This window comes from Chelonia mydas, chromosome 2 (assembly GCF_015237465.2).
Source record: "Chelonia mydas isolate rCheMyd1 chromosome 2, rCheMyd1.pri.v2, whole genome shotgun sequence".
NCBI lineage: Eukaryota > Metazoa > Chordata > Testudines > Cheloniidae > Chelonia > Chelonia mydas.
The window spans coordinates 10291913-10307480 of NC_057850.1; the positions used below are offsets into that span (position 1 = coordinate 10291913).

Here is a 15568-nt window from a genome sequence, read left to right on the forward strand (position 1 = left end):
GGAAGATATATATATATATATATATATATTTTTTTTCATATATATGCATATATACCTACTGTATTTTCCATTCCATGCATCTGATGAAGTGGGTTTTAGTCCACAAAAGCTTGTGCCCAGATAAATTTGTTAGTCTCTAAGGTGCCGCTGGTACTTCTTGTTGTTTCTCCTACCTCTCTGTGTCGGAGCTGGCCAGAAAGAAGGAACTGAGGGGGCGTGGGATCATCTGGATGCTTTATACCAGCGTTATGAGCACTTGAGCCACCCTGACAGGTACCACTGAGGGGAAAAATTCCCGGCGACTGTGCTTGAGGCACAGACACACGTACAGTAGAATGGTCATGTGCAACACATCTTGAAGAACAACAGTTATGTAAAGTTAGCAACCATTCTTTTCTCCCTCTGGGACAGTGTTTTACAATTTACAGACAAGTTGCCAAAGGAGGTGAGACAATTGTTTCTCACAGAATTGGATAAAGGAAGGTTGGTAGCCAGGGCCTTGGTTCAGGCTGCACTGGATGCTGCCAGAGCCACAGCATTATCCATTGCAATACATAGATGTTCATGGTTCCAGTCATCAGGGCATCCTCGAGGTCCAGCACAGCATTTAAGATCTTCCTTTTGAGGGACCGACACGTTTTTTCACAGCAGACCAATGACAAATGTCATAGCCTGAAGATTCTAGTCGTTGGATGTTTACTCTCCTCTCCCAAAGACGAAGATGTCCTTTCCACTGCAGTACCACTGTTATCATTCTTTTTATGATTTGACACCAGGACCAATCTAGAAGGGAAGGGAAGAGCTAGAACAGAGTACACCCGTTACTCAATGACAGGTGGGGTATTTGTGGGAGAGGAATTCACATTGCAATTTCTTCTTGGCTGCTACTCCAGCCCCGGAGTTGGGAATGGGCTGTAATCTCAGTCCACCTCCTACATCGGGGTTTGCAGAAAATGTGGAAATGGCAGTAGTGCTAAATGACTTTTTTGTTTCAGTTTTCGTCAAAAAGGTTAGTAGCGATTGGACATCTAACAAGTGAATGCCAGTGAAAATGGGGTAGGATCTGAGACTAAAATAGGAAAAGAACAAATTAAAAATTACTTAGACAAGTTAGATGTCTTCAAGTGACCAGGGCCTGATAAAATACATCCTACAGACCAGGTAGCTTAACTTCAGTACCCAAAAAGATAATGACGCAAATAATTAAGCAGTCAATTTGCAAACACCTAGAAGATAATAAGGTGGTAAGTAACAGTCAGCATGGATTTGTCTAGAACAAATCATTTCAAACCAACCTAATAGCTTTCTTTGACAGAGTAACAAGCCTTGTGGATGGGGGGAAGTGGTATATGTGGTATATCTTAACTTTAGTAAGGCTAGATAGAGCTACTATAAGGTGGGTGCATAACTGGTTGGAAAACTGTTCCCAGAGAGTAGTTCTCAGTGGTTCACAATCAAGCTGGAAGGGCATGTCGAGTGGGGTCCCGCGGGAATCAGGTCTGGTTCTGTTCAGCATCTTCATCAGTGATTTAGGTAGTGGCATAGAGAGTACATTTATAAAGTGTGCAGACAATACCAAGCTGGGAGGGTTTCAAGTGCTTTGGAGGATAGGATTAAAATTCAAAATGATCTCGACAAACTGGAAAAATGGTGTGAAGAAAATAGGATGAAATTTAATAAGGACAAATGCAATGTGCTCCACTTAGGAAGGAACAATTGGTTGCACACATACAAATGGGAAATGACTGTCTAGGAAGGAGTATTGGAGAAAGGGATCTGGTGGTCATAGTGGATCACAAGCTAAATATGAGTCAACAGTGTAACACTGTCACCAAAAAAAAAGCAAACATTCTGGGCTGTATTAGCAGGAGTGTTGCTAGCAAGACATGTGAAGTAATTCTTCCACTTTACTCCATGCTGATTAGGCCTCAACTGGAGTATTATGTCCAGTTCTGAATAACGTAGCTGGAGTCAATGTATCTTAGGTTGAGTTACCGCGGGTGGTCAACAGGAGAAACTCCCATTGACTTACCTTGCTCTTCTCATTGGGGGTAGAGTACAAGGGTCGACTGGAGAGAGGTTTGTTGTCTTCACTAGACCTGCTAAATCGACTGCCGGTGGATTGATCTCAGAGCACTGATCCCAGCTGTAGTGTAGACCTGCCCTAAGCCTCATACTCATAAAGATGAGGAGAGGTTACACACAATGGACACTGGAATGGATGGGACGAAACCATTTAGGTCATCCTTCCAACTGTTCGTGGCAGGTGCAGACAGGATGAAAGGAATCTCGTTATGGATTTCCTCCTGTAAACTCCACCGATCAGCACATTCAACAAGATCACATGCAGCCTTTCTGGTTTGGGTGCCTATACTGAACTTTTGTAGAGCTGCAGCTGGTCTTGAGTACATACTTAAGCTTTTCACTGTGCCATCTCCTGAAGTCTAGAGATGATGCCAGATTTGGACATGTGGTCTTTGAACCATTATTTACCTGCCTCCAGTCCCACCCCTGGGCTGAACTGCCTGTGAGTCACCCGAAGTGGAAGGGACATTTGCACTCATTCAAAGAAGAAACAGTTGTTAACCCATTCTGTAATGGTAATTCTTTGAGATGTGTGGCACATATCCAGTCCACAACCCACCCTCCCTCCCCTCTATATCAAAGTCTCTCTGATCAGAAAGAACTGCAGGGGACTGGGGCGGTTACACTCTTTTATGCCATCATGCAGCAGTACATGTGGCAGAGAGTACATGTGCATGCCATCCCAATGGGTACAGCTGACAGAAAAATCTCTGACACTAGTGTAGTGGGCGCACGCACACCTGAAGTGCAGTGGACGTGCAAAGTACAACAGTGGATTAGTAACCATTTTCTCCTCAAAAGTTGGGCTTTAGCACTGGCAACATTTTAACTTCACTAAGTGACATGCTCTTTCCTCGCATCCAAACCCACCAACTTGAAACATTGACGTTCAGAGAGATACGATTCCTACTTTTCATTCCATAAACTGTTCTCTCATGAAAATAGAACTAAGTAGACAGACAAAAAAACATTCACACCAAAACATGTCTGGTGTTAGATATTGACATTCTAAATAAGTGGGTTTTTTTTTGTTGATCATAGAATTGTTTTAATCGATTGTCATTTACTGTTATTTCAGCCAGTAAAAGAAAAAATTATTCTCAATTATTAGTTTTAAAATGACATTGTCCAAGCATTTCTTCTGAAAGAGGGACACAAAGTGCTCTTCGCCTTTGAAATACTGAGACACTTAATTTTGAAAATTAGCTGCCAAGTCTACACAGTGACTCTCCTCTGTGCCCCCGCCCACCACCCTTCTGATAAAAAAACAAAAACTCCCTTTAAAATAAAGTGTCTTGTTGGGAGAGGGTGAGTTGAAATTTACAACATCTAGCCTGGTGTTTCAGTGTACTTCCTCTGTCGCTTCTTAGAATGTCAGCTTTCAGACTGACCAGATTTAGCCAAAAACTCACAACACAATTGATGGAGAGGTACTTCAATAAAAGTTACTTTGAAGCATCCCTGAGAAATAGCTAAAGCTCTGGGACTTTGTCGTCTTTTTATAAAACAGACAGAAAACTCAGATTTTTTTTTAAAAAATATTTTGGTATACTTAAGGTACGCATTGTGGAATTGGGCACGTTTTTTTCAGATGCTATACATTGTGAGAAATACAATTTACAACTTTCTGTGTTTCCCCATTAAAGTAGATTGCAAGCTCTTTGTGTCTTCCTCAGTATGTATAAAAAGAAAAGGAGTACTTGTGGCACCTTAGAGACTAACCGATTTATTTGAGCATAAGCTTTCGAGAGCTACAGCTCACTTCACCGGATGCATACTGTGGAAAATATAGAAGATGTTTTTTATTCACACAAACCATGAAAAAATGGGTGTTTATCACTACAAAAGGTTTTCTCTCCCCCCACCCCACTCTCCTGCTGGTAATAGCTTATACCAGCAGGAGAGTGGGGTGGGGGGAGAGAAAACCTTTTGTAGTGATAAACACCCATTTTTTCATGGTTTGTGTGAATAAAAAACATCTTCTATATTTTCCACAGTATGCATCCGGTGAAGTGAGCTGTAGCTCACGAAAGCTTATGCTCAAATAAATCGGTTAGTCTCTAAGGTGCCACAAGTACTCCTTTTTCTTTTTGCGAATACAGACTAACACGGCTGTACTCTGAAACCTCTCAGTATGTGTGTGTTCCTCACCTAGCACAATGGAACTCTGATCAGGATCTTTGCTGCTGCTGCAATACAAATACTTAACAATTAGGTGTGAAAGAGGATAGTACTTGTCTATGTCACAGGTGTGTTGAGGATTAATTAGTTAATATTGGAAAAGCATTCTATAAATGCTAGCTATCACTTTCACTTTCTTTTCATTAGGCCTCCGGTATTTCAGCAGCCTGTCATATTCCTGGGTGCAGATGTAACTCATCCACCAGCTGGAGACGGAAAAAAGCCTTCCATTGCTGCAGTGAGTAAACAGTGGTAATCATTCAAAGGGGGTTTCTTTTGCTGTTTAAATTTAGTTGTTTGTTTTTTACAGAGGTTGTGAAGGATACTGTTATCCTACACTATGGTATTAAATAGTATTTTACTACATAGTCTAATGAAACTTCTTTTGGAGAGTTTATTTGTGGTAATAATTACTCAGATATTTGTGAGGTAACACTAATTTATACAATAACTCAAACATTGCACAAAAATGGAGTTTTGACTGTAATGTCAAAAAACATGGGTAGCAACCCCCCATATCTACATAATATAATACGTATATTATAATAGTACTGAGACACTCTACACAGTGTATTTTGGAGACCTTGTACTTTTTGTGGTTCATTACGAGGCTGTGGTGAATTGTCTTACAATGAACACAAACTATGCAGTAATCCCCCAGAAATGCACTGGTTGTCCCATGCTGAATAAAGTCTATAGAATGTTGGTGTAGTGAGCTCTCGATGATCATTCTGATGCATTCAGACAAGCTGCTGCATTAAGTGCTATCTGAACCTTGCAAGTGGTTTTATGGAGGGTTAATATACTGGATTAATCCAGTTTATAAGTGACAAAGACGTGGATAACAGTGAAGTCTGTATCCAAGAGGAATGATTGTTATTGGCCAGCTAAGTGCAGATGGGGTGGGGTGGCAGCATTCCTTGCCACAAAGACCACCAGGGACTCTAGGATTAGTTGGGGATCCAGGGCACACCTATGTTTTGAACCAGTTGTGAAAACATATTTTTCTAGTTAAAGTCTATGTTAAGATTGTGCTTTAAAAATTCCTTCAGTTTTTCAGAACACAAGTTCATAGATTTGTTTCACAAATAAAATATTAATTCTTCAGTTTTAGCATTATATATAGTCACAGGTAGCCCAAAGCTCAATACTGAAAACTTTTCCCATGCACACAATAATTTTGACTGCATTTTCTCTTTTCTTTATGAACTGTATAGATTATAGCATTTTTAGTGAGGTAATGAATCATTAGTCTTTGTTTTTAAATGTGTTCTTTTAAAAAATAACCTTAAAGAAGATCCTTTGTATTGGCTTGGTATTAAGCATGGGTTGTGTGTGTGTGTGTGTGTGTGTTTGTTTTTAAACAGGTTGTAGGTAGCATGGATGCTCACCCTAATCGATATTGCGCCACTGTGCGTGTCCAGCAGCATCGTCAAGAAATCATCCAAGACTTGGCTGCCATGGTCAGGGAGCTGCTTATTCAGTTCTACAAATCAACCAGATTTAAACCAACTCGCATTATTTTCTACAGAGATGGTGTTTCTGAGGGGCAATTTCAACAGGTTAGATTCTTCACACTTATGAGTTGTTGCATGACTTTTGATTATACAGTATGCTAAATTGGAATTATGAAAAGAAGTAAACCTGGTTTCCCCTCTGTAAAGGTCTCAGGCAGTGGCCAAGCAGTGTAGGAGAAGTATCATCACAGCTTTCAGGATCTTACTACTTCTCCTTTTACAAAAGGATTGCACATTCTTTCACAACAAAAGAAAATGTTTTAATGTCATTCAGTTTTGAAAATTGGGTGTGTATTTGATGTCTGGGACCAAATCAAGGGTTTAACATTGAAGTTTGAGTGCACAGTCTAATAACAATTTTAAAAAAAAAAAAAAGTACATAAGATTTCTGATTTTCTCCCATTTTTCTAAATCCTACTTTGATATATTACGTCTTTCCACTTGCCCCACACAAAATTAGCAAACATCTTTTTGTATTTATTTTTCTTTCTCAGAAGCCTCATGTTTTAATGAAGTATTTTAGTATATTTTTTCAGATATATACATAGTTTTTCTGCTTTAATTTTTTAAAAATATTTACTGAGTATTTTTAAAATAATTTCACACTTTATTGCATTAAAAAGTTCATAAAATTTGGTAAGCTCCATGCTTGTTGTCTTCATTTGAATCAGTTCTTAGACTTTACCCCATTCTTTCCCCAGTCTTTGTGGATATGCCAAATCCTCTTTCTAATACTCAACTTTGTATGAACTTCCATGTCTTTCTCCACAAGCCCTAAATAGCTAATGAGTAGCAGTATAATTATTTTTATAATCTGCTGGATGTTATTAACTTTGAATGCACCCTGTTTATCACATTTTTCTGTCGGTTGTGTTTCTTTCTGACTTAGGTTCTCCACCATGAACTGCTGGCTATCAGAGAAGCATGCATTAAACTAGAAAAGGACTACCAGCCTGGAATTACATTTATTGTTGTGCAGAAAAGGCATCACACCAGGCTCTTCTGTACAGACAAAAATGAACGGGTATGTTCTAAATATTCATTCAAGTTTTGGCATATTGCCTGAATACCCCACACAACTGTATTAAAACTGCCTTCTATTTGAGTATTGGTAATTTTGAAAATATCTATGATTAATGAGTAAATTATATTTGTGTTCGAAGAAATTTGCATTTGTCTAACAGTTGGTCTGCTTTGGGATACATAGTAGGGGTGAGGAGAGCAGCAAACTCATTTTTGCGCAATGTCAGTGGATATTCCCATCTCAATGTATTCCTGACACAAAAAAATTAGAATGCAAGGAGTTTTTTCTTAGATTGGAACACAGTTGAAAGGACTGTCAAATACATTTCAAAGACATTTTCTGTGGCATACTGAAAAATCATTATTCCAACTGTATATATAAATACATTTCAGTATTATGGAATTAGAGATGGAAGAGAGGTATGTTAACTGTCAGTTCCTTTCCCAATCAGTGCAGAATTATTCCCTTTGGTTCCTTTTTTTTTTTTTTTTTTGGTGCTTTGTCCAGCTGAGTTTCAAATGTCCCACTCAATGTCCTTTCCTTAGGAGACTGTTCTACAGCCCAGTAGATCATTGTCAAGATTCCCTAATACTCAACTCCGTTTTTTTTTCTTTAATTTCACTATTCCTAGTTGTGCAGCTCCTCAAAATTCCTAGATTATACATGTACCTTACCTCTTGTAAAACTTGGGATCATTGTAATGGGGGAGATCTGCATTAAGGTCATAGTCCTACCCAAGTGAGCAACCATTCACAAATAGTCCTAATTCATTTCAGTGAGATTACCAGTATTAATCAGAATTGTTCATATCAGAAAGGGTTTTCAAGATCTGGTCCTAATTTACTATTCTGGGCTCAATTCAGCACTCCTTTCTGAGGCAAAACTCCCATTTGATATTGGTGGGAATTGTTTCTGCATAAGGAGCACTGAAAAGGGCTCTTAAGTACTAACAGCAGCCTTTTAAAGACAATCTGGTCTGAGCCACCAACATGGAACATAGGTTTTAAGTGTTAAAACATAGGTTTTGGTGTTTAAGAACTTCTCATTACTTATTCCATTTTCCTCCATTGAGATCTGATGGTGGTTTTATTCTTCAAACAATGAATTTTTAACAGTGAAAAGGCCAGTCCCCTTAGTAAAATTTTTTTTTTCAACTCTTTCTTGAGGCTGTTTTACCAGCATGGAGGGAAGACGAAATAGCTACTTTGTGCTCTAAGCTGTCGTTTCTGGGCTTGGCAGTAGCACAGCACTATTGGTAATGGCCCTATGGCAGATCAGGGAATAGAACCCAGGTTTCCCACATTCAAGTTCCGTGCCCTATCCATCACACTACAGTTGCTGGGAACATACTGAGTTGTATATTTTGTTTCTTTGTTTGTGTTGGTCTTTTACTATCTGTTTCTAGTAGGGCTGTCAAGCAATTAATTGCATAAAAATATGTAAAGGTGGGAAAAGCTTTCTATGTCAGTCTGTAGGCTGTTGTGCTAAAGTTTTATCTGTCCCTTGAATTGGACTGAGGTCAGTGTTTCCTTTATTTGGCTTTGTCACTTAAAGAAAAACAGTTCTCATTACAGCCTTCAAATGCAACATCTGTGTTGTTGTCCTCCTGATATTTTTTTTTAAATTGTTTGACTGCCCCTTGAAACTTACACTTCTGACATGCCTTTTATTCTCAATTTCTTGGGAGCCTTCATTTGCAAGGTAAAGTAATATCACTAGTATATAGACCTACCTAAACTGCAATCTGAGCTTCTGCTGTCCAGTGCAGTTTCCTTAACTTCCTTCCCTGCCTCCTGGAGTGGTACTAGAGGGTAAAAGAAGGTAGAAAAGTAGAAAACCATCCCAGCTAGAGCCACCTTTTGATCACAACCTCTTCTCTTGGGCTCTCAGGAAAAGGGTACAGAGACACGCGCCCCCCCCCCCCCCCCCCCCCAATACCCTAAAGCTGGGAATCTGAGCCTCTGTTGTGCCAGAGGAAAAAACAGTGGTTTTACCCTCAGCAGCTTGCTGAGTCTCCTCATTTATTCTGTGAAGAGAGGAGATGAGACATGTTGAGGACGTGCTCAGGTAAACAAAATCTTAGCATGGAACTAACCCAATCACTGTCATTCCCAGCTCTTGCCTTACCACTGTCCGCTATCGACATGGTTGAGCTTCCCTCAGATTGTCAGAAGCCTGTGGGGCTCATGTAATATAACAAGCACTGTGGAGCGCCAATATCCAGTCACCCCAAGATTAGCCCACGTAACATCTCAATAGAATATACCATTTCTCCCTAAACCAACAAATTCAGCACCAGGATAGACATGCATCCCATTGAAAATTTTATAAGTTGTTGAACCAGGCAGATTGGAAAGAAAAATGCCTATTATTATTTATATTACAGTAGTACCTAGAGGCTCTAACAAGATTGATGCCCTGTTGTACAAGTCACTGTATAAACACCTAGAAAGAGACAGTCCCTCCCCATAAACCTTACAATCAAAATAGTGAAGACAGACAAAGGATGGGAGGAGAAACGGTTACAAGAGAAGTAAGTTGTCCACAATCTCACAGCACGTCAGTGGCAGATCAGAGAACAGAACCCAGGTTTCCCATGTTCCAATTCCGTGCCCTATCCATCACACTGCAGTTGCTGGGAACGTACTGAGTTGTATATTTTGTTTCTTTGCTTGTGTTGGTCTTTTACTATCTGTTTCTAGTAGGGCTGTCAAGCAATTAATTGCATGATTAAAAAGATTAATTGCATATTTAAAAAATAATAGAATACCATTTATTTGAATATTTTTGGGTGTTTTCTACATTTTCAAATATACTGATTTCAATTAAAATGCAGAATACAAAGAGTACAGTGCTCATTTTATATTAATTTTTTATTACAACCTAATACAAGTACTGTAATGCAGTCTCTTTATCATGAAAGTTGAACTTACAAATGTAGAATTATGTACAAAAAAATAACTGCATTCAAAAATAAAACAATGTAAAACTTTAGAACCTACAAGTCCACTCAGTCCTACTTCAGCCAATCGCTCAGACAAACAAGTTTGGTTACAATTTGCAGGAGCTAATGCTGCCCGCTTCTTGTTTACAGTCTCACCTGAAAGTGAGAACAGGCATTTGCATGGCACTGTTGTAGCCAGCATCGCAAGATATTTACATGCCAGATGCACGTGTCAGAGTCATATGTCTGTTCATGTTTCAGCCACCATTCCAGAAGATGTGTCCATGCTGCTGACAGGTTCTGCTCAATAATGATCAAAAGCAGAGCGGACCGATGCATGTTCATTTTCATCATCTGAGTCAGATCCCACCAGCAGAAGGTTGATTTTCTTTTTTGGTGGTTCAGGTTCTGTAGTTTCCGCATCGGTGTTGCTCTTTTAAGACATCTGAAGACATTCTCCACATCTCATCCTTCTGAGATTTTGGAAGGCACTTCAGATTCTTAAACCTTGGATCGAGTGCTGTATCTATCCTTAGAAATCTCACATTGGTACCTTATTTGAGTTTTGTCAAATCTGCTGTGAAAATGTTCTTAAAACGAACATGTGCTGGGTCGTCATCTGAGATTGTTAAAATATGAAATACATGGCAGAATGTGGGTAAAACAGAACAGGAGCCATACAATTCTCCCCCAAGGAGTTCAGGCACAAATTTAATTAACGCATTTTTTTTTAACAAGCATCATCAGCATGGAAGCATGTCCTCTGGAATGGTGGCTGAAGTATGAAGGGGCATACGAATGTTTTGCATAGCTGGCATGTAAATACCATGCAACGCCAGCTACAAAAGTGCCATGCGAACACCTGTTCTCACTTTCAGGTGACATTGTAAATAAGAAGCAGTTAGCAGTATCTCCCATAAATGTAAGCAAACTTGTTTGTCTTAGCAATTGGCTGAACAAGAAGTAGGACTGAGTGGACTTGTAGGCGCTAAAGTTTTACATTGTTTAGTTTTTGAGTGCAGTTATGTAACAAAAAAAAATCTACATTTGTAAGTTACACTTTCACAATAAAAAGATTGCACCACAGTACTTGTATGAAGTGAATTGAAAAATATTATTTCTTTTGTTTATCATTTTTACAGTGCAAATATTTGCAATCAAAAATAATATAAAGTAAGCACTGTACACTTTGTATTCTGTGTTGTAATAGAAATCAATATATTTGAAAATGTAGGAAAACATCCAAAAAGAAAAGGAGTACTAGTGGCACCTTAAAGACTAACCAATTTATTTGAGCATAAGCTTTCGTGAGCTACAGCTCACTTCATCGGATGAATGAATGAATGCATCCGATGAAGTGAGCTGTAGCTCACGAAAGCTTATGCTCAAATAAATTGGTTAGTCTCTAAGGTGCCACTAGTACTCCTTTTCTTTTCGCGAATACAGACTAACACAGCTGCTACTCTGAAACCTGTCATCCAAAAGTAGTTAATAAATTTCAGTTGGTATTCCGTTGTTTAACAGTGCAGTTAATCACAATTCATTTTTTTAATCGCAGTTAAATTTTTGAGTTAACTGCAATTAATCGACAGCCCTAGTTTCTAGTTGTGCTGGCATTGGCTATGGTTCTTTTCCCTCTCCTGATCTCCCTGTTGTTCATGTGCATGATTTGGCACAGAGGGATGGTAATGGCTCTCACTCAGGCTTTTTCTTCAGAAAGAAACCTTCATTTCTGTTTTTATTTTAAAAAAAAAAAAAAAAGTGTGAGGTTTTTGAAAAAAAATTAAACTGCCGCGGTAAGTGTCCATTAACCATGTGTCTACACATCTTTGTAAAGGTTGTGTCTGTACTAGACAGCTTATAGCAGTGCAGCTGTACCCATGCAGCTGCGCCACTGTAAAATCTCTAGTGTAGCCCCTCAATGCCAACAGGAAATACCTCTCCCATCGACATAATTAATCCACCTCCAACGAGCATCAGTAGCTACATAACGGGAGAAGCTTTGCTGCCAAAATAGCGCTGTCGGTGTAATTTATGTAGCTCGGGGGGGGGGGGGGTTCACACCCATGAGCGACATAAGTTATACCGACATAAGTGGTAGTATAGGTGTAGCCAAAGTCCCTACACTCAAAATACCTTTGCAGCTTACCTTCAAGCTTTGTGTTAGCTTAAAACCTAAATATGGCTATTTTCATCACTTCTTAGTGTTTTTCTTTAAATGGCTTGGAGGCCGAAATAGAGCTTCTAGAGCAAAGTAGTTGTCTGCATGTAATAAAGAAGCTAAATTTCCCTTCGTAGTCCCTTGTCATCAGAGAAATGACACCTCTTTTAAGTCTATACATGACAGACATGGAATTTCATTTACACGTACTCAAAGCGTCACAGCGTTCATGTTAATATCTCTTATCTTCAAAATATTTTATAAATCTTAACTAACCCTGTCTACACCCCTATTATATACGTATAGAAGTTCATTTCTGTGTAAGAACTTGTGTTGTCCTTTTCAGAGTGAAGAAATTAGAACAAAATTTCCCCAAGGTCACAGAGGGAGTCAGTATTAGAAATTAGGACTTCCTGGCTCCTAAACCCCTACTCAGGCCTCCGAATCAGTCCTCTCTATGGCTTAATATCAGCCTCTTTTTATGCATTATTGGAACTACATTGCTTTGAAGTCTGTAGTAGGATCAGATTAATGACTCCCAGAACTAATATATATGTGTACTTCTTTATAGATGACACAATCCCAGTTAGGGAATTGACAAAAAATTAAGGGTTGTTTGCATACAAATCTGAATATTACACCTTGAGTTTAGGGAAGGGGCCTGCCTCCAATCTTCCTCTCTCCTTCAAGTTTCAGAGTAGCAGCCATGTTAGTCTGTATCTGCAAAAAGAAAAGGAGGACTTATGGCACCTTAGAGACTAACAGATTTATTTGAGCATAAGCTTTTGTGAGCTACAGCTCACTTCGCTCACAAAAGCTTATGCTCAGATAAATTTGTTAGTCTCTAAGGTGCCACAAGTCCTCCTTTTCTCTCTCCTTCAGGCTCCATCAAGAGAGTGGAATAATCCCTCTTGGAATGTTAAAATGAGAATGGGAGGTGATCAGCCAATGGCAGGAAATTTTCTGTAAATTTTACCAATTAGTATTGAAGTTTGACTGATCGAAGAAAGGAATGAGTAACTCATGTTTTTTACTGGTGTATCTGAATTGCGGCAGCCCCGCTTCAGGATTCCTGGTTGAATAAATTGTCACTTTTTCTAGTCCCTAGTGTTTGGGGTTTTGGGGGTTTTTTTTTTGTTTTAAAAAAAAAAGACTTATATTTTGGGATTCTTGTTTATATTATAGTTTTAGTGTTTGTTTCCTTGAATATACTTTTTATTGTCCAATGGAAGGAAAAAAATTAAGTAAACTGTCATATACCTTATGGTATTTTATGATTTATTTTGTTTACATAGGTTGGAAAAAGTGGAAACATTCCAGCAGGTACTACAGTGGACACAAAAATCACCCATCCATCAGAGTTTGACTTTTACCTTTGTAGTCATGCTGGTATTCAGGTATGCTTTTATTGTGTTAATTATGTCCTTTCACTCTTGTCGGTGCTATCTATTATGCCTTTCCATTTCTCTGAAGAATGTTAATAAATTAGCTCCAAAAAACAAACCATGCCCAACCCTAAATTCAATGGGGCCAATAAGGCATATATTATATTTCAAAGGTCATGCACTTATTGTGCTTCATACGTTTTGTTATCTATTTAGATTGTTAATTTTGGGGGGCAGGTACCTTGTTCTCTTATTTGTCTGAAAAGCATCTCACTTTTACACCTGTACAAATAAACATTTTAAGGGAAAAAATTTCTCTTGCGTTGAATTCACTTGCAAGATGTAGCAGATAGTGATTTTTTTTTTTATCAGAGCCACAATTTTGTAGATCCTTTTATTTACACACACGCGCACGCACACACAAACTAGGGGCATGTCTACATTACAAAATTAAGTTTACTTAAGTCGACGTCCAGCCATCACAGTAATTAAAGTGGTGTTTCATGTCCACGCTATACTCTGTCGGTAGTTCACATCCTCACCAGGAGCACTTCCACTGACTTCACTGTGTGAGGCATTGTGGGGCACTGACGGCTGGAACCCTGTTGCCCAGGTACAACAGCTCTCACAGAGGTGGAGTTAAGTCAAGGTAGTGGGTGACTGAATGAATATCTGCCGAAGAATGACTTGTATCATTAGCCTATTGCCTTTCAAGGTCTCTCCGTTGCTCCTTGCTTGAATAAATAGGCTTATCATGCAATTTATGTGGGATAAAAACAGCCTTGCTTGTCACACAAGATACTTTAAAAATCCTGGGCAATGGGAGGTAGGGGGTTGCCAGATTTGTATCTATATTATCTAGCATTCCAAATGCATCCTATTGTAAGGTGGTTCCTGTCCAGTAGTTCTGTATATACACCGGCCTGGTTTGAAATTGAAAAAAGCTTAGCTATGCCATTTGGTTCCCTCTTTCCTTTTATATACCTTAAGAGGTTACCCATGCACTTAAGAAAAATCCAGTCTTTGCATCTGCATGGGGCATCCTCCAACACGTTAAGATGATTACAGTATCCAATTTTACTAATTGTCTTCTCATGCTACAGTGAGATTGCCTTGATCCTGAGGCACAGGTTAACTCCATGCTTAAGACAATTTGCATAGAAAAAGGATTAACAAAAATTAATGATATAATACAGAATAATAGACTGGCTTCCTTTAATTACATGTGTAACAAATATCAGCTACCACTGTCTCACAGTTCTTTCTTTCAGCAGCTATGCTCAAGGTTTCATGCAGGATAGGCGACAATTGGTCTTTTTCAACTCTCTCACCTCTAGAGCAACGTATTAAGAAATATGGAAACAAAAGTCACTTGGTAGGAATTATTTATAGGTGGCTTAATGCTTTGCATTACCCTCTCAATGTCAGTCTCAAATAAAATGGGGAAAAGAATTTAGCCTTCCTATCACAAGAGAAACCTGGAAGGATATCTGGCTTAATGTGAAAGATCCTTCAAGTTCTTTATCCTTGCGATTCTTCCAATGCAAGATATTAAATAGGTACTACTGTGCTCCAGAACCTTCGTTTAAGGGAGAGTGGCAACACACAGTGAATGTTGGAGATGCAAACAGCCACATGCCAACCTTTCACGCATTCTCTACACCTGTCAAAAAATGCATGTGTTCAGTGTGTGACAGAACAGAGTTCGCACTTCATATTACCATTATCATTATCAGGTGGGCATGCATACGCAAATACATCAGATTTATGTTCCATTAAAGGGAATAACACCTAAATGAAACATGTCAGGAGGGATAGCTTAGTCCCCTAAGTGTCCTTAATTTATATTTTGAACCTGCCCCCCCAGAACTTGGACTGTGGGGCATAGTCCTCTGTCCATCCAGCAGGAGGATGTTGGGTAAGAGAATCAAGTTTGATTGATAGCATGTGGTTTAGTAGAGGTAACATACTTAAAATATAGTGTTTTCATTTTCTTTTTCTACTAGATGTGGAAACTGAGAACTTCTGAAAAGCCTTTTTAATGACTTCTGTGATCTGCCCTTAGGGAACAAGCAGACCTTCTCATTACCATGTCCTCTGGGATGACAATCGTTTCTCGTCAGATGAACTGCAAATTCTTACCTACCAGCTGTGTCATACATATGTACGCTGTACTCGTTCCGTCTCAATCCCCGCACCAGCATACTATGCACACCTGGTTGCCTTCAGAGCCAGGTATCATCTGGTGGATAAAGAACATGATAGGTGAGT

At 39.0% G+C, this 15568-nt stretch overlaps 1 protein-coding gene across 6 annotated transcripts in view; it reads left to right on the forward strand.

Moving 5' to 3' along the window:
• AGO2 (argonaute RISC catalytic component 2) overlaps positions 1–15568 on the forward strand; it is a 113606-nt gene that overhangs the window by 83174 nt on the left and 14864 nt on the right. For all 6 annotated transcript variants that reach the window (XM_043539042.1, XM_043539041.1, XM_037891964.2 and 3 more), the window contains 5 exons: positions 4414–4504; positions 5634–5828; positions 6673–6807; positions 13208–13309; positions 15363–15562. In XM_043539042.1, the coding sequence (XP_043394977.1) occupies positions 4414–4504; positions 5634–5828; positions 6673–6807; positions 13208–13309; positions 15363–15562 (723 nt within the window). The remainder of the gene's footprint in view (positions 1–4413; positions 4505–5633; positions 5829–6672; positions 6808–13207; positions 13310–15362; positions 15563–15568) is intronic.